Here is a 19,872-nt window from a genome sequence, read left to right on the forward strand (position 1 = left end):
TGATCTCCCTGGACAGAGCATTTCAGCAGGTTGGGCCAGGGTTGAAAAAGTCCTGTCCCTGGTTGAGGCTAGCCGGACTTTTCAGGTCAGGATCGCCAGTGGGTTTTCATTTGCAGAGCCTAAGAAAAAAAAGCAACAGATCTAAGGAAAGCACACATGTCAGCAAGCCTTATATTAAAAATGGAATTCCCTTCTGAAAAAGAAAAAGGACTAAATGTGCTGCCTCCTACTTGTGGTTTTATTTTCAACTGAAAATAAAAATTTAAATGCTCCTTCCTGATTGATGGAAACACTTTTCAAAAATCGACCAATGGCTACAAACTTAGGATTTTTTCCCCCAAGCTCGACATTTCGTATTACTCAGCGAAACCATGTTAAATAACAAACCAATAAATAATAAACCAAATACAAAACCAAGGCTCTCGGGAACGAAGTCTCATGCTGCATTCCTGGTGTCACAGGTCAAATTCTACACTGCAAAACTGGGCACTGGATCTGGGGAGGAAGAATCCTGGCGGAACTGTTCCCTTCTTGCTCTGGACTTGGGTCTTTGATGTCCTTGAAAACTACCCTTGGGTATGTGCATTTCCCAAATTCCTATTCAAAGGCAGCCCCGTGTCTGTTGCTCTGTCCCATTATTCCCTATCTTCCCATTGAACAGTGTCGACATTCTTTGCCTTATGAGTAACAGGATATGAACAGAGCCCACAGTACAGGCCATTCTCATAGAACAGGCAGGCGAGACAGAAAACACAAGTTTGCTGAGGTAGCCTGAAGGCACTGCGCTATGGTGAGGGGACACCCATCTTGGCCACTAGAGAGTTGGAAGGGGGGGCTTACCTTCCTAGACTGCTGCCTCACTCCCCCTGGCAGAGACTACATTTATTGAAGTACACAGCTAGAAACACAAAAGCGCCCTGGGAAAACAATAGAATCTTTCCCACTGCAATGCACAGTTGGTGCCAGTCCTTCTTTGCTATGTAGGTCAGAGAGATCAGTACAAACTGAAGAATCACATATGTCTGAACAGCATAAGTAGGTAATGGTAGGGGGCGTAACTGGAAATGTCGACAAAGTGTTCCGAGATAACTGGATATGCCGTGAGTTATTAGCAGGAAACAGTTTCACTCTTGTTTGTTATCACTACGCTGATTCCATAGAAGCTCCCGGTGGAGCAATATTAATTCTTCCATCTCTGAGGATGCCAAGCAGCAGACACGGATTAAAGACAGTACCAGCGGTCACTCTTTTCACAGGATTCACACGCAGCTGCTTTATACCAGCATACCACAATTATGTCCAGTATTTCCACTCTCTCGTGTTACTGTTTCCTACATTTCTATACTGCCGCTTATTTCCATCTCACGTGTTATGTAGCACGTGAAATAAACAAGACACTTGCAAGGATTTATACTTAAATTCAATTACCAAGGTTTTCACTGATAAGAAAACATCAATACCCTTTTGACATTTTTAGAACTCGGCTTCCAAGTGAAACAGCCTTACCCCAGGTTTCATGCAGTAAATAAGAATTATAAGCAATCTTGGCTTTTAGAATTTGTCAAGTATACAATTCTAATGGCAGACACATTATGAAAAGTGTAGCTCTTTCCAGAGGATGCCAATATGTGCCATTCCTGATACGGAGATAGGATGGGCCATCCGGGAAGTTTAAGTTGAGTTTGCCATTCTGAGATGTTGCACTGTTGGGTTTTTGTTTTATATGTTAGGATGTTTTATGCATGGGGTAGAAAATGTTGACAGAGAGAAATTTCTCTTTCTTCCTCACAGTACTAGTGGGGCATCCATTGAGAATGCTGGGGGGAGGGGGAAGAATTAAGACTAATAAAAGAAAACATTTCTTCATGCAACGCGTGATCAGTGTTTGGAATATGCTGCCACAGGGGGTGGTGATGATCATTAACCTGGATAGCTTTAAAAGGCGCTTGGACAGATTTATGGAGGAGAAGTCGATCTATGGCTACCAATCTTGATCCTCCTTAATCTGAGATTGCAAATGCCTTAGCAGACCAGAGAGCAGCAGCAGCAGCAGCAGGCCATTGCTTTCACATCCTGCAGGTGAGCTCCCAAAGGCATCTGGTGGGCCACTGTGAGTAGCAGAGTGCTGGACTAGATTGACTCTGGTCTGATCCAGCAGGCTCTTTCTTATGTTCTTATTATGTTTTATGATGTTTATTATTGATTGTACACCACCCAGAGCCCTTGCACCAACTATGCTTTGTATGGTTTACTGTCTGGCAACCACAGCTACTGTTTTCACGCCAGGATTAGCAGCCTATTTAGACAGAGATTTAATTTTTTTTTAAACTAAAACAATTTAAACAATCAACACTTAAAAAGTGTATTACATTAATTGTGAAATAAATTAGTTCAGTTTAAGTAAATATATCTTGGGGAAAAACACAGCACCCGTCAACAGAATACAGCAATTATTCTCCAATCTGCTAGAGTTCACATTAAAATCATCATGGTACAAACTTGGAGTGAGTAAACCCTCGCTTTAAAAGGCATTTCATTCCAGAAAAGAAATATGGAGGGGTTTCTTCCACCAAAATTCTTACCCAAAAGTCCTTTCTGTTTCTCCCCTAAACCGTCTATGCTTAAACGGTGAGCATTCCACCTAAGACCATAATACTTTGTACTCTCTATATCACCAAACACTTGTACCACTAAACCATATAAGGACTCGTGCAGAAATACTATTGACACGACAGACAAGGTTTTGGAAGGATGGCAAAAGGCTATGCAAGATTAAGGATGCCCTGATGCCCAGGTATTAGGTATCAATTGCTTTCCTCATCTTTCTTTTGCTAAGGAAGTCCCACTCGCTAAAATTTAGACTTCGTGATCCACCCAACCCCTTCCATTACATTTTTCACATTCAGCGCTATCAAAAAGGGCAGAGGCAACAGCATTAGGAGCAACTTACGCATTGCAATATGGCTTCTTCTCATAGCCCTTGTAGTTTTTCATGTTGAGGGTCATCTTGCAGACCTCGCAGTGGAAACATGCTTTATGCCAGAACTGGGGGGAAATGAGAAACAGGAGGTGAGAAATGCCCGCAAAAGAGCTTCTAATTGACTTGTACCTTTTACCTAAAAAATACGGTTTGGTTTAGAAAAGGTATTTTGAATACGGTTAGCATTCTAGGAGGGATTATTTCTAGTGTACCCCATACCATGCAATGCCTGATAAGAAATATACCCAAGGCACTTTCTATTGTGATTACTCAGTCCAAAACACTGTGTTTATTGAAAGACTACGGAAAAATTCCAGCGTGTTCAACCACCTGTAACTTGTTTGTTTTTGAGAAACTTTATTATTTTACACAATCTGGCCAACCCGAGGAAAACTGTATTACACTGGCACAAGCTTGAACCTTAAAAGGAAATATTTGCAACCTGTTACCCAGCTTCAGCAAGAGGCCTTTCATCAGACAGGAAATTGCCTTATGCAGCCTTAGCACAGAAACATGATCTTGATACGCCAAGGAAGACCTCCCTTTACGGTAACTTTGAAGCCAACCAAGGTTTCTCATCTGGCCTCAGAAGGAGGCTCCTCATCACACAAGACTGATGTAGGAGCAGCCTTAATTTCCAAACGCGTACTTAAAGGAAATAATGTTTCTTGTATTGTTGAAGGCTCTGAAGATGCCAGCCACAGATGCAGGCGAAACGTCAGGAGAGAATGCTGCTAGAACACAGCCATACAGCCCGGAAACCACACAGCACCCCAATAATGTTTCTGTTTAGATGAGGAGCCCCTGATGCTCTGGAACCCCAGATTCAGATGAGTTCGTTGAAAGGTACTCCCTTGCATGCTGCCCTAAGGGAAGAAGCAGACTGACAACAGGGAGCATTGTTATCAACCCACAACTACGCTCACAGCAAGTGAAAGCACCCATCACATATGTCACCTGAAAAGGGCATCACGGTATGACCTCGCAAACTCCTGTAATTGGCCAACTCTAGGTGTTGTGGATCACTACAGAAGGGAATCAGGCATCCTCATCACTGCTTCCTCCTTCTGAAAGTTCGTCCTAACTTCTTTCAACGTTCACAGCCTGAACACCCATTCATATAGCCGGTCCAGGCAAGCTAGGCAAATTACCTGGTCTAGTCTTTTGCCTTAAACACAGATCAAATTGTAAAGATGAGTTTGAGAGATTTCAGGGCTAACAGCACAGGTAAAAGATACACTGAACATCATGCACAACAATATATGTTCATGAAGGCTCACTGGGAAAGGCAGAGGATATGGAGCCATCTAAGATCCAGAAATGTCAATGTTTTATAAATGTGTCATTCTTTTAAAAAAAAGATGTCACAGCATTTACGATTTACTCAGAAAAGTCAATGACTCATTAAAAACGTTCACATGAGAAAAGCAGAAAACAAGGAGGAAAAATTGGAACACATTTTCTTTGGCAAGAGAATTTTTTTTAAAAAAAGTATAGATGAATACCGGTATATTGTTCAACATCCGCCCTACCCTTCCAGCAATGAGCAAAAGGTGATACAGGGCTACAGGCGTGAACGCGAGAGGTGAAGGTCAATTTACTGCTACAAGCCCAGAGATCCCTCAACCACAGAGGTGTGACTGGTTTATAAGCCATTCTACCACAACTTCTCTATATCCGTGAAGATCAGAAACTTGCTTCAAACAGAAGTGCACAAGCACCAGTTCTGGAGAGACTAATGGAGGTCATGTACGGGGATAAAGTCAACTTGGTCATATGATCACACCTCTTTGGATTTTAGACCCCTTTCTGTACAAACTCAGTGGAGAGTATTTCCTTTATCAAGTACAAAGGTTACAGATTGGCAAACAAGCAAAACTCACTCTTATGCTTAATGTCCAATGCATGACTGAGTTTAGTAATCTTAAAACACACATAATCAGAATATTTAGCAGTTACCACTGAAGCAACTATGGAAATTCTGGTGCGAGTTAAAGTGCTACACCCAATATTTAAACATCACCCCAACCCCACATGACAGAAGCAGGTAATAACTCAGTACAGGAGTGAAGGAAGTCTTCCTTGCTTTGACTGCCTAGGGCAACAAATTTGTACCTTCACCTGTGGGCCAACTCCTTTGGCAGAAATTTCTGACATTCTTCAGTTCAGCTCTAATTCCCAGAAGGAAAAACCTGTTCTCCACTCACCTGTGAGGTAAGTAATTTCATGTCACGACATTTAACTTAAGATCTGTACGGTATATTTTTTTCTTTTTTGAGGGCCACAGCACTCAAAAGGACAGATAATTGCACCCAAAACCCAAGAATTGACACAGTGACATGCAAAGGCCACCTAAAATGTTGGTCTTTGCAAAACTGACCTCATGATCTCTTTGTAGGCAAAACTGTACAACTTGTTCTCTGTGCATATTGGTTTTGTTCGTTGCAAAACATCCAGATATTTAGGCAAAAACCATTTTTGACACTGAGGTGCAGGTCAGCAGAGACTCAAATAGCTCTTCAAAACCACAGCCTACCCATCTCCTGTGCGCATGCTGACTTCAGGCAAGTTGCAGACTGTACTTCAAAGACAAGCAGTCAAGAAGAAACTGCTCAGGCAAGTCATGAACAACCACAAGATAGCAGGCCATCAGGTATGGACCACCAAAAGCTGTAACCGCATAGCCTCACACCTCTAACCCCGGACAGTCTTACTAAAGACAAAGAACTTGCTAACATGAACGCCGCAAGTGTCCTGCTTGTACTGCGCTAATCTGGAGAGAGACAGCATGGGGTAGCTAATCCTGAACTTCTTCCTCGGACTGATTTAAGAAGACCTTTGATGTTAAGGGTTCCCAACCTTTGGGAGCCTGCAGGCACTCTTAGGCCCCTTCCGCACATGCAAAATAATGCATTTTCAAACCACTTTCACAACTGTTTGCAAGTGGATTTTGCCATTCCGCACAGCTTCAAAGAGCACTGAAAGCAGTTTAAAAGTGCATTATTCTGCATGTGCGGAATGAGCCTGTGAATTCTGACACAGAATGGTGGGCGCAGTCACAGAAAGGCTGCCAGAAAACGGCTGCCGCAGGAAGTGGAGCCAGCCACAAAAATGGCTGCTATGGTTTTACGCGAGTAGATCCTGCTGCCAAAACAACCTTTAAAAATATCTACACGGCCAATCAAATCTCCAATAGTTAATCAGAAGCCTTGCTGGGCAAAAGTCCTACCTGGCCCTCTCACTTCCTTAAAACATTTGGTGGGCACCAGAAAAGATGTTGGTGCACAGGCACTATAATGGGGACCCCGGTCTACACTGTGCACAGCATTCAGGATGTTAATGGGAGCAGCAGTGGCGTAGTGGTTAAGAGCAGGTGCATGCTAATCTGGAGGAACCTGGTTTGATTTCCCGTTCTGCTGCCTGAGCTGTGGAGGCTTATCTGGGAAATTCAGATTAGCCCGTACACTCCAACACACGCCAGCTGGGTGGCCTTGGGCTGGTCACTGTTTTTCTGAGCATTCTTTGCCTCACCTACCTCACAGGGTGTTTGTTGTGAGGGGGGGAGGGGAAAGGAGATGTAAGCCCCTTTGAGTCTCCTTGCAAGAGAGAAAGGGGGGGGATTATCTCCAACTCTTCTTCTCCTTTAAGGAACATCTGCTAACTGGTTAGTCTGTATCTTTTTTTAAATTTCTGAACTGTTCTGAGATCAGTTAAAGATAGGAGGAACCAGAAACACATGCCTCCACTACTTATCTGTATGAACATTAGAATGGATTTCACTCTTCTCCTACCAGAAGCCCCTTCGCTCCTACCAGAAGTCCCATACATAATGCAGCTGTGCCTATGCTGTAGACAGCAAAAGCATAAAAAACTCCACCCAATGCAATCCAGGAGGAGATAGATGAAAGTACTACAAACCCATGCAAGAATACAGAATCAAACATTGGATATACCCAAGCACGTGTGTTTGTGCAAATACTGCTAAAACATGGCAGAGACTGTGAAGGCCATGCAAACTGAGCTACAAATTGCCATAACGAATTCTGCCCGGTAGACCACATGTGGCAACATATCAAACTCAATTAGGGAATCCATTATTGCTCACCCTCAGTTGTGTATTGGGATGGTAGAATTCTTTTTCTTTTTTTCGCCATCAAGTCCCAGTTAATTTATGGCAACCTAGTAAGATGTTCAAGCCAACAGACATTTGGAGGTGGTTTGCCGCTGCCTGTCTTGCATCATGACCCTGGTATTCCTGGGAAATCTAGCATCTAAGCAGTGGTGGCGAACCTTTGGCACTCCAGATGTTATGGACTACAATTCCCATCAGAAATGTAGTCCATAACATCTGGAGTGCCAAAGGTTCGCCACCATGAATCTAAAGCATAGGTGTCAAACTCGCGGCCCTCCAGATGTTATGGACTACAGTTCCCATCATCCCCTGCCAGCATGATGCATGACTGGTTCGTCATCCAGCAAGCCTCCATGGAGCGTGTGGGGGATTTGAACCTAGGGTTTCCACGTCCAATGACACCCTAACCACTACACCCTGCTGGCTGTCTGGCAGAATTCTAAACCACCTCAAACGTTCATTAGAAAAAAAAGAGCAGGACAAAAAATTATAAAACAGTTTTTATGTAAAATACAGGGTACTACTTCTATTCCACCAGAATTTAACAGCGACATGCTAGGTACAGCAATGGTGCACGACCGAATCAGCTATGGTTTCAAAAAGTTTCTACAGAATTATCGAGCACCACTTTATCTCCCACACGTCAGACCATTCAAGAAACTCAGTTTTGATTTGAATCAGAATCAAACACCTCATAGTGTTACACCTTACAAACACCTCACAGTGAAAGAGAATGCTTAAAATACTACAGCGAGGCGTTTCCCCATGCCCACACTTATGAAAAATAACCTACCAATCGCATTTGGAATTTAAGCCACCAAAATCACCATATCGACTACGTACAATACCAATACATGAAATGTGTTATCTATAAAGCTAACGGGGTAACGATTTACACATTAAGGAAAATAACACTAAAGTTTTATATAACATAAGAACATAAGAACAAGCCAGCTGGATCAGACCAAAGTCCATCTAGTCCAGCTCTCTGCTACTCGCAGTGGCCCACCAGGTGCCTTTGGGAGCTCACATGTAGGATGTGAACGCAATGGCCTTCTGCAGCTGTTGCTCCCGATCACCTGGTCTGTTAAGGCATTTGCAATCTCAGATCAAGGAGGATCAAGATTGGTAGCCATAAATCGACTTCTCCTCCATAAATCTGTCCAAGCCCCTTTTAAAGCTATCCAGGTTAGTGGCCATCACCACCTCCTGTGGCAGCATATTCCAAACACTAATCACACATTGCGTGAAGAAGTGTTTCCTTTTATTAGTTCTAATTCTTCCCCCCAGCATTTTTCAATGTATGCCCCCTTTGGTTCTAAGTATTGGCCGAAAGAGAGAAAAATTTCTCTCTGTCAACATTTTCTACCCATGCATAATTTTTGCTTAGACTTCAATCATATCCCCCCTCAGCCGCCTCCTCTCCAAACTAAAGAGTCCCAAACGCTGCAGCCTCTCCTCATAGGGAAGGTGCTCCAGTCCCTCAATCATCCTTGTTGCCCTTCTCTGCACTTTTTCTATCTCCTCAATATCCTTTTTGAGATGCGGCGACCAGAACTGGACACAGTACTCCAAGTGCGGTTGCACCACTGCTTTATATAAGGGCATGACAATCTTTGCAGTTTTAACCTTTCTGTTGGTTCCACGTACGGAAGTCAACCATAATGCAATATTAATATTTTCCCAGTTTAAAGCAGTTCCCAGCTTACATGACTTATGCTCAAAGAAGTCGGACACAGTCACAATTTGAGTTGATGAAGGGAGTCAACGCTACACAATTTTTTTTTTGCCAGAAGTATCAGCAGAAAGATCATCTGAAACAGCAATGCTTAATTTGGTGCCCAAAACCATTCAGAGCCCATACAACTCCCAACATATGACTGAGTTCCTTATGAATCCCTACTCAAGTTAAACGAAACTACGGGGTGGGGACACCTGTCAGAGGTGTGAACGTGAGATAGATCACTTCCTTCTACTCTCCTTTGGAAGTACTTTCTACACAAAAGTTCAATTCTAACTAAAAATGAAAACCAGAACAGCCTGCTCTGAACAGAACTAGGTCAAGGTGACTACTGGCTATCTTGCACTGTTAAGTTACATCCCACTATTGTGTTAAAGGAAAGGGTTCTCCTAGTCTACAGTCTGCCCAAGAAGCCTCTGCAACGATGAATATTGCAGTGAGGCTCTTTCATTCCTAGACACAGATTTCGGCCTTTTCTGCACAAGCTATTTGCATCGTTTCTAGCCCACTAATGAAACATTTCCTTTGGGGAGTTCCACGCTCCCCCCTGCGTTTGGTTCCAAAAATAACTGCAGGCAACTTTTCTCTATTGTTGTTGAAAACACTTTTATGATGTTTTTTGTCCTCACTGAAAAGTTTCTCAGCCAGCTTCCCTCATACTTAAAATGATACTTCTTTCCCGCCGACACGGCAGTCATTTTCCACACCCTCTGCGCAGTCACCGAACGTCCCCTTCAGTACTACAATTTTAGTCCCTCGCCTCACTGCTTCAACCCCTTCCTCTTAAATTTTGTGTTAATTTCCTTATTCTCCCTCATGTCTTGTGGGTCAATGAATCAGGGATGAATCACCGCTGCAGAGCTTGTGTGACATAAAGCTTTATCTTTCTCCGTATGTGTTATCTAAATGTGCAAAATAAACAAAAATTCCTGGGGAAAAAGCTTAAAAACCCAGCAACCAGGAATCGTGTCCCGTATCAGAAGTCCAAGTGCAGGGGGAGTAGGCAAGTAGACGGAGGGCATACAGGTGTGCGTCCGAGTCTGACCTGGCTGCTAAAGACTGTGGCCCTCCGTCCACTCACCCACCCCCCTCCCTTTTTGAACTGCATTTGCTGTGGTGGGTCATCTTGGAAAACTTGACCATTTTTTCCCTTCTGGCCATAAAGGTGACTTTGACACAGTTCTGTTTTTAAGGTGGTGGTGGAAATCTCTCCCCCTTCCCCAAGGCATGATGTTTTGAAGGGCTCTCCAGACCAACACGGAATCTCATTCATTATCCATCTGAACAGAGAAAATGTTCAAAATGAGCTGTGGACCGGAGGGTCGGCATAAAAACCAAAGGAAGCTGAGTTTGGTTTTAGCTAGGTTTGCTTTCCAAACAGCTCTATGACTTTGTTTTTCCTATTCCACCTCCCCCTCCCCACACACACTTTTCTCTACTCACTGTGGTTTGGACAAATCTACCAATATCTAATGCTGTGTGTGTGCTGTGTGATTTCTTTCTCTGCCAATTGGTGGATATTAGAGAAAAAATTCAACACTACCCCGCTTCCCCATAACCCAGATAACACTTGTTGAGGGGGGGCTCCCACTTTCCAGTCTCATCTGTCCCACAAAGAGAAGAAATTCTTACCATTTCTAAAACCCAGCAATTTCCTCCCCCAGTTTGAGAAACATCTGAGATAGCTTTTTAAACGAGAAAACTACATTGATCGCCTCCAAGATACAAGCTTCCCTCCACAAACAGAAGGCAAAATCTAGTGATTTATGATCAGCTGCTACACCACAGACATTTGGGGGGGGGGGGGATTTCACTGCTTGCCCCAGGCCCTATTCACTGTAGATACGCCCCTGAGCAGCAGCCCAGCAAAGTAACAGTGGGAAGCTGCCCTTCCTGCTGGTCTTACCAGTGGCCTCTCCCTTCCCCAAGCACCCTCCCCCTGCTCCAAAGACTAGTCCCACCCATTCCAAACAACTGACCATTGCCCCAGCACCCTCCCAACCCACCCCAACCAATGCACCCCTGCCCCACACAACTCACCATTGTCCCTTTGAAGTTGTCCCACTATCTGCCCCTTGCAGAAAGCAACTCACCGCACAAAACAGTCAGCTGGAGCCACCGGTGAGTTGGGACGGAGGGTGGCAAACACACTGGCCCTGGGGTTGCCCAAAGCACCTGACCAGGAAAAGAGGCGCCCCTAGCAACAGCCCTCCCCCTTCCCTCGTGCACCCTCCCCTCCCCCCACTAGAACCCATTTTATTCCCTCTTAAAATGGGCTTTTGCTGCTAGTTTTCATATAAATGCCAAGCCAAGGAAAGATCTTCCCAGAGGTAACAGTCCCCAAACACAGGTATCAGCAACCAAGAGACAAACCAGAATTGACATTTTCACTGGAGCAGCAGCACAGTGTAATTCTGTTATTCTGAGGATATTGACAACATGCGCTGAACTGACTTCTCCCAAACTACCGAGTACTACAGGCACGAAATGGCAATTTAAAATATTTGTAATCTACCGTTAACACCAAACCAAGAAATAAATTCTTGCACCAGATCTATGAAACAAATACTCAGTTCTGAAAGTTGGAAGCACTGCAGAACAATCAATTTGGAGGGTGGAGGCAGGAGACCAGAATGTAATGTAAAGCAGATGATAGCGAGTTATTGAATGAGAATCCTTTTTTACATTTGTCTGCAAGACATCCAACTGTGTTTGTAACTATGGAATACAACAAGCACGGGGAAAAACTCTGCTAATGGCTCATCGGAAGCAAGTTTAAAAACACGTAAGAAAAAAATCCACAAAATGTGGCAACGACACAGGTTTCTTTTCAAACCAACAGCCACCATGGCCATTCAAAAACTTTTTTGACCTTGGAAGTCAAATCTGGAACATCCCCAACACCAATTCAGCTGTTCCATGGGTTTTTTCTTTGCAACATAAAATAGAGAAATTGAGACGGTGCTGTTCTCAAGCAGTCTTTTTTAATGCCACGCTCTCTTCCTAGACAATGGAAAAAACCCCCACAGAAATGTAAGAAAGCCTGAGTCTACTGGACTTACCAACAGCTTAACAAAGAAAAGAGACAGGAGAAAGTCAGGTTTTGGGGCCTGCAGTGTTTATTAAGGTGAGCTCAACTCATGTGCCCTTCTGCTAAAGGAGAATACTATAATATGGAAGGCCTGCTTCGGTAGCAATCCTTCACAGGGGACAAAAATCTAATACGATACAAATAATAAGATTCATAGACACAATCACTTGCAGTCATTTGTCCTGTTGATACTGCATTCTTCCCTAAAACCAGGCCTTTCCCAAAAGGAAGACATTGTTGGGATACAGTGCATTCATTTCCAATTACTCTAGCCCTTGACTCCAATTCCATTGAGAATCTTAGCTGCCTAGCCTTTTGACTAGAAATGAAACTGTCCCCCCCACCCACCCACAGGTTTTCACTGCTCAATTACATATGTGGGTCTAAACATCTGCAACCTACCAAGTCACTTCATTCTCAGACGAAACAGCTGTTCCCACAGATCACTAGTCTTATCAAACCTGCCTTTTTCAATAATCCCCCTCCGAAGTCAAACACCAAATTGCATTCCTCGGTAAAGCGGGCCAGACATAAGCCACTGTCTTTGACCTACCTAAACCCAGCCAATTACCCTTTGCAGGCTGGGGGGAAAAAACACGCCCTCCACATCCCATTCTTCTAGTGTGCCTCAAACGGGATTTCCTTGTCACTGACAGCCCTAGAGATACTTTAAATACACACACACACCTTTTTAAAAAATTCAATACCTCCCCTTTAGTCCTCCACCAGCACTCCGCACTTGTTGCATTCACATAGCAACCTGTTAGCCCACCCCCTGCCAGATCGGCCTCTCCCTTCTCTCAAGCACCTCGCCCAGTCTCCCCAGGTTCCTTTTTCTTAAATACAACCTGCCTTGGGTACTTCTTCCCACCCCAAGGCCCCCTCCTTCACTTCTCCCATCAGCCACCAAAGGCCCCCTGCCCTCCCTCTGCGCCTTCAACACACTTCCGTATTCTCTCCTTCCAGCAATTCCTCACTTGGGGCCTGCGTTGCTCCCCTGACAGTACCCTATTTCTCTCCCCCTCCCCTCCCTCTACCAGCCTACCCATAAGATGCCCCTTACCCACCTCAAAGTTGCCCTTTCTTTACCCCTAAACTGCCCCTTCTCCTTCCTTACCCAACCTTCAGATCCACTCCAAATGATCCCTTCCCCCCTTTTCCACCCCACCCACAAGTTGCCCCCTTCTTCTTCCTTATCCTACTCTAAATTGCCTCTTCTCTACTCCAAATTACCCTTTCCCTCCCTTATCTTATCTCCAGTTCATCCAAGTTACCCCTCCCCTCCCTTATCTAACCCCCAATCTTTCCCAGTTCCCCCTTTCTCTACCCAATCTAACCCAATCCTTCCAAATTACCCCTTCCCCACCCTTATCTGATCCCTAATTCCTCCAGTTACCCCTTCCTATCCCCTATCTAACCCAATTCTTCCGAGTTACCCCTTCCCCTCTCTTATATAACCAATCCATTCCAGTGACCCCTTCCCCATCCTTATGTAGCCACCCGTTCTTTTTCCACCCCAAATTACCCTTTCCCCTCTCTTACCTAACCCCCAATTCCTCCCAGTTACCCCTTCCTCTCCCCTATCTAACCCCCATCTAACCCAATTCTTCCAAGTTACCCCTTCCCCTCTCTTACCTAACCCCCAATCCATCCCAGTGACCCTTATGTAGCCCACCCGTTCTTTTCCCACCCCGAATTACCCCTTCCCCTCCCCTATCTCACCCACCCCACCCCTTCCCTCTGCCTCCCCTAAACCACCTCCTTCCTCTCCCCCTTCTCCAACCCCTTTCCCTTCCCTTCTTCCCTACCCCAGCCAGCCCCTCACCCCACCCCACCCCACCGGCCCGTTGTTCCCTCCCTCCCCCTGGCAGCACCCACCTTGTCGAGGCAGTTCACCTTCTCGGTCGGATAGACGATCTTGCCGCAACGGGCGCAGCTGGGGTTCATGGCGGCTGTGGCGGCGAGGGGGAAGGAGAAGAAGAGGAGGAGGCGGCGGCGGCGGCGGCAGAGAAATGTGAGCGCCCGCGGGCTCAGGCGGAGGAAGCGGGAAGAAGCCGCCCCGGCAACGCCTGGCAGCGACTGAGGCGCGGAAGGGGCGAGGCGCGACGAGACGACTCGGGGATCCTCGTCCGCCTCCGCCCTCTTCCTCGTCAGCACACTCGGGGGTGGGGGTGGGGGCTCGCGGGAGGGGAGGAAGGGGGCGGGGGAGCAGGGAGCGAGGGGCGTGGCCCAGTCGCGTGCGTGCCCAGAAGCAACGGCCGAGGGGGCGTGTGCGCGCGCAGGAGGCCAAGAGGACGGGCGAGCGTGGAATCCGTTGAGATTGATGGGCGGGGCTCCCTCTGTCTCTCAGTGGGGTTAGAGTCGCCTCAGTCTCCCTGAGGGGCTCCTCCGTGTGAGAGCGAAACTGCTCATGGAGGGGGGACACATTTTTTTTTAAAAGGACCCCCTCTTCCTTTGCGAAAATAATCCTGCTTTTTGCCTCCAATAAAAGATCAGATAAAGTCGCGATGGCGAACTTGTGACACGTGTCAAAGGTGATAACGCCACCACATTTGGTGTGGCCGCCAATAAAAGTTGAAAGATAAACTAAAGCAGTAATGGTGAACTGTGACACGCATGTCAAAGGCGTCATGCCGCCACATTTGGTGTGACAGCCAATAAAAGTTGAAAGATAAGCTAAAGCAGTAATGGTGAACTGTGACACGCATGTCAAAGGCGTCATGCCGCCACATTTGGTGCGGCCGCCAATAAAAGTAGAAAGATAAGCTAAAGCAGTAATGGTGAACTGTGACACGCATGTCAAAGGTGTCATGCCGCCACATTTGTTGTGACCCCAATAAAAGTAGATAAGGTAAAGCAGCGATGGCAAACTGTGACACGCGTGTCGACGGTGACATGCCGCAACATTCTGTGTGACACACCAGCATTCCCTGACACCCAACAACAGCTATTCACCCTGTTTGAATCTGAGTCGTCTTTGAAATTATTTGACGCTTCTTTATATAATACATAGCAACATACACGATTAGACTATATTTTGCAAAAGAAATAAAATGTATTTTTAAAAATAAATCAATTCGTTTAAAATAAATTTATTTAAAATAAATGAAAGAGTTGTTTCTCTTTTGTTGGGCGGCAGCGAGGGGTGATGGGCCAGCAAAGTCAAGCGAGGCGTTGTCCAAATTTTGCCATCACTGAGCTAAAGGATATTGTGATGTTGTGTATTGTATTTAAAAGGTTGGAAACTTTGCCCTGAGCCCGGAAGGGGATGGGTGGTGTATAAATGGCATTAAATTAATAAATAAAATATTGCCTCTTATTCTCCAGCTTGCAGAATTGCCTTTTAAAGTCTCAAGAGGCACAGGAGTTCTGTGGAGTACTGAAAAACGCTTCACCTGTTGAGTTATAGACTGAGTCTCTAACTCTCACGCGGAGCAGTTTAATGTCACCCTTCCTTCCTCCAGGGAGCTTGGGGTGACTTGCGTAGTTCTCCCGAGCGTCCAGTTTATCCTCACGACAACCCTGTGAGATCTGCCAAGGAAGCTGCATGATAAAATGGAGGCAAAGGGAATGATGTAAGCTGCTTTTGGTCTCTGTTGGGAAGAAGGTTGGGATGCAAATTAAGTAAATGAAGTACGAGTGAGGGTTTGAACACCAGACTCCTTGAGGAAAGCCAGTGGTCAAGTGGTTAGAGCAGTGGTTCTCAACCTTCCTAATGCCGCGACCCTTTAATACAGTTCCTCATGTTGTGGTGACCCCCAGCCCTAACATTTATCCATTTTACAGACGGAGAACACTGATGCAAAGAGTCTTAGGCGACCCCTGTGAAAGGGTCCAAAGGGGTCCCGACCCGCAGGTTGAGAACCACTGGGTTAGAGTGTCTGGAAACCTCATTCAAATCCCCCGGCTTAGACATGGAAGCTCACTGGGAAACTGTAGTCCAGTTGATCTCGGCCTAAACTACCTCACAAGGCTGTTGTGAGAATAAAACGGAGGCGAAGGAAATGATGTAAGCTGCTTTAGGGTTCCCATTGGGCAAGAAAGTGTGATATGAATATGTCATAACAGGCATAGAGTTGTCGGATCCATTTTTCACAGCACTGAGTCCTTTCCCTAGAAAAGCACAAAACAAGCTGTGGATGGGGAAATAGCTCTCCTGTGTGTTTTGAAGGCTGCATAATAGCCAGGAGATGCACCTGCAGAGAAACAAGCCATGACAATAGCTTTTGAAATTCTGTGCATAAGCAGCCATTCGAAAGAGCGGGAGGTGTCTAACCAGAGCCCAAAGCTGGATCCTGTGAATACAAAACTTCTTGCAGTTGACTGCCAAATGCCTGTTCCTTTGGAAACCCAACCTTTACAGTGCTTGTATTTACTCAGGAGCAAGCCCTAATGTGTTAACTAGTGGGGCTTCAGTAAATCTCCATAGAGCTGCAACCCAATCCTAGGACTGTTGACTTGGAAGCAAGTCCCACTGTGTGCTACTTGGCTTGCTCCCAAATGTGCAAAGCTCCTGTTTTGCCAAAGATACTGGAAAAAATTGCACCTGACTTCCGCTGGCCACAAGCACCTAATTCTCCGAATAATCACTTCTTGCTCCCCCGTTCTAACTGCTCACGTGTAGCTCTTTCCCCCCTCTCCCTGGCAAATTATGCCATCTGGACAGGGATAGCCTAAAGTGTTTCAAATTCCACCAGTTAGATAACGATCATTTGTTGGGTTGGGAAAGAGGCCAGAACACAGAGTTTCCAAAATGCTTAACAAATCTTTACAGTCTCACATATCCAATGGCCTTTTTTGTTACTTTTCTGCTTGTCTTCTCCCTAACCATACTCACTAACAGTTCAACTATTGTCTTATTTTTTTTTAAAAAAAGAACTCCTACATTCTATTGCAGAAACTGTTGAGGGAACAGGCAAAAACAAAACTTGAAACTCTAGGGCCCCTTCCGCACGTGCAGAATAATGCACTTTCAATCTACTTTCAGTGCCCTTTGCAGTTGGATTTTACTGTGCGGAATAGCAAAATCCACTTGCAAACAATTTTGAAAGTGGATTGAAAGTGCCTTATTCTGCATGTGCGGAATGGGCCTAGCTACTACACTACCCTGGCATAGGGTCATTTCCAACTGGAAGGATATTAATGATTAGTCATTAATGATACCCTCATTGCAGAATCCACTCTGATTACTGGACAGCATGAAATTATTGGGGCCCAATCCCACAATGCTGAATTGAGGATTGTGGCTGGGAGTCTCCTGCTACTCAGTTTCCCCGAAAATAAGCCCTAACCAAAAAATAAGCCCTAGCATGATTTTTCGGGATTGTTTTGGAGGATGCTTGAAATATAAGTCCTACTCCAAAAATAAGCCCTAGTTACAGATTCCCCGGTGCAGCTGATCTGGTCACGTGGGGGGGGGGGCACAAAATCATGGGGAAAAAATAAGACATCCCCTGAAAATAAGCCCTAACGCATATTTTGGAGCAAAAATTAACATAAGAACCTGTCTCATTTTTGGGAAAACATGGTATTTAGATGGCCACTCGTTTGTCTAAGACAGGGGTGGGCAATTATTTTTTCCATGGGGCCGCATAAGAAACAGAAAATATTGTGGAGGGCCGGGCCTGCAAGGCGAAGTGACTTTGAAAGCCCGCTGACGAGCAGCAGACAACGGCTGCAGGCCCAGCTCAACCAGGCGAGGCGGCTTTGAAAACCCATGAAACCCACGACGTAAAGACGGCGGCTTCTGCAGGAACAAGCTCAGCTCTAACTTCTGTTTAGAGTCCAGTCAGGGTCATCCAGCGGGCCGGATGTGGCCCGCGGGCCGTATAATGCCCAGGTCTGGTCTACGATGTAACCAGCATTCTTTCCTCGATATTTACACTGGCACACAAGCACACACAAAGGCACCCGTACTTCATTTGAAAACTGATCTTTCTATTCTGGCAATGATGGGGGCAGAAAAACTCATCCCGTACAATTTCTTATTAGCCTGGCTTGGGCTTTGCTCTGGAAAATACCCTGCTTGACTGGTGATTAATTCAGCCCTACCCTTCTGTATCAATACTTCTCGTCAGGGAAAGAAAGCAAAGAATCAGAGTCTAGACATGAGCCACTTCATGACACAACAAAGAGGGTCTTGTGCCTCTGTTTCCGGCTTTAACAAGAGATGTGCAACAGAGATCTTACTTGCAGTGAGAGATCCAAGTACCTTCTCCCACATCAGGCTCTGTGGATCAGGGGGAATCTCTGAGATGCCGTGCTGGTTCGGAAGAGACAGCTTGAAATTCACACCTCTGTATTTTTTTAAAGGAAAAACACGTGCTTGGAGTCACGCTTGTTTGAAAAAGAGCAGGGAGAGGAAAAGCCTGTTGAAAAGACTCTCTTTCAAAATTCTCCAGCCAACTGCTTTGGCCTTGGATCCGACTTGCGTTGTTATTTATTTATTTGAATCAGACAAACAAATCCTAAAAGCGACCAGTAAATGTTGGACATCAGCACCCTCTGCTGTTCTCTTCCGGAAACAGGAAAAGAAGTTCCTTCATCCTGTCGTGCATTCGACACTTGAAGCAGCATACTTACAAATTCCAAAAATGAATACGAAAGTGACTTCTTATAGGAGGAGATGGAGATCCAGGCATCTGCTGCGTCCAAACAACGGTCTGGCACGTGCAAAATCCATACGTTGACCCTGATCCAAAAACATAGGAAGTACACATATTGGGAGGATCTAGGCACGGTTGCTGGGCTGCTAGCATGTGGACAAACTGAGTATTTGGGAAGGGCTTTCACGGCACCTTCAAGATTAACAGCGTTTTATTCCAGCATAACTGTGCACAAGGGTTCTTGTGAATCAGAGCATCTGCAAAAAACGGGCCTGCTCCAGCCCAGCCCTGATTTTTATAACCCCAAGCTCGCCCGATCTAGTCAGATTGGAAGCTAAGTAGGGTGAGTCCTCTTGATTGTAATTTGAATGGGAAACCCCCAAGAAAGTCCAGGGTCTATGCAGAGCAAGGGAATGACAAACCACCTTGGTCTGCCTCCTGCCCTGAAAACCCATGAGGGGACGGCGTGTGACTTGATGGCATTTTACACACATATGCACTCTACACCCTGTTCAACAAAAAGATCTAAGTAGAATTGTAACTTCTGCTACATGTTGGACCGTCTGGGTCCAGCACCTAGTGGATGAAGTTACAATTCTACTTAGATCTTTTTGTTGAAAAGGGTATTGTTCAGGGTCACCCTTGACGATGCCCAGTCCTGTTGCCTTGTATCCCTATATATACAGTCCTTGTTTTTTAGGGTTGGCTGGCCTCAAATCTTTCAGTATCAGTTTTGACAAAAGCCAGATGTAAAAATCAGGAGATGCAGCTGTCTTCCAACAGGCCGACTCAGTCGTTGTGTCTACTTCTTGTTTCCTGAGAAATCCCACCCCCCCTTTCCCTTTCTAAATCCCACAGCACAAGTAATACTTTGATTAGCGCCTTTCAAAGGCATCACACGTTAGAGCCAGCAAGCTTTGGGGTTCCCCCTGCTAGATGTCAAAGGGGGAGGGTAACGGAGGAAAAAAATACATTATAGATGCAATAGAGCAGTTATTTTATCTGCCACTGGGTACAGCCATCAGAGAGAGCACAGGAAGTGGCATACAGAATTAATTACATTAAAATGTCTATTCTCGGCACAAAGAGCGTCTCGGGTTAATTCATTCTGCATGACACCCTACCGCTCCCTTTTTTTATGCCTTTGTTTAATTTACAGTCTAAACATTTTTAGACATTTGTACTCTGCTTTTTATCCACGGGGGACCCAAAGAAGCGCAGAGCATTGTTCTCTCCTCTATTTTATCCTCCCAACAAACCACCCCCGTGAGGTGGGTCAGGCTGAGTGTAGCCAGATCTCCCAGTGAGCTTCCAAGTTCCATG

At 45.4% G+C, this 19,872-nt stretch overlaps 1 protein-coding gene across 1 annotated transcript in view; it reads right to left on the reverse strand.

Moving 5' to 3' along the window:
• Positions 1 to 14,122, reverse strand: part of LASP1 (LIM and SH3 protein 1) — a 61,056-nt gene extending 46,934 nt beyond the window's left edge. The window contains exons 1-2 of the mRNA XM_048517415.1: positions 13,823 to 14,122; positions 2,951 to 3,045 (exon numbers count right to left, since the gene is read on the reverse strand). Coding sequence (XP_048373372.1) covers positions 2,951 to 3,045; positions 13,823 to 13,891 — 164 coding nt within the window. The 5' untranslated portion in view covers positions 13,892 to 14,122. The remainder of the gene's footprint in view (positions 1 to 2,950; positions 3,046 to 13,822) is intronic.
• Positions 14,123 to 19,872: the final 5,750 nt, after the last annotated feature.

This window comes from Sphaerodactylus townsendi, linkage group LG15 (genome assembly GCF_021028975.2).
Source record: "Sphaerodactylus townsendi isolate TG3544 linkage group LG15, MPM_Stown_v2.3, whole genome shotgun sequence".
NCBI classification, from domain to species: domain Eukaryota; kingdom Metazoa; phylum Chordata; class Lepidosauria; order Squamata; family Sphaerodactylidae; genus Sphaerodactylus; species Sphaerodactylus townsendi.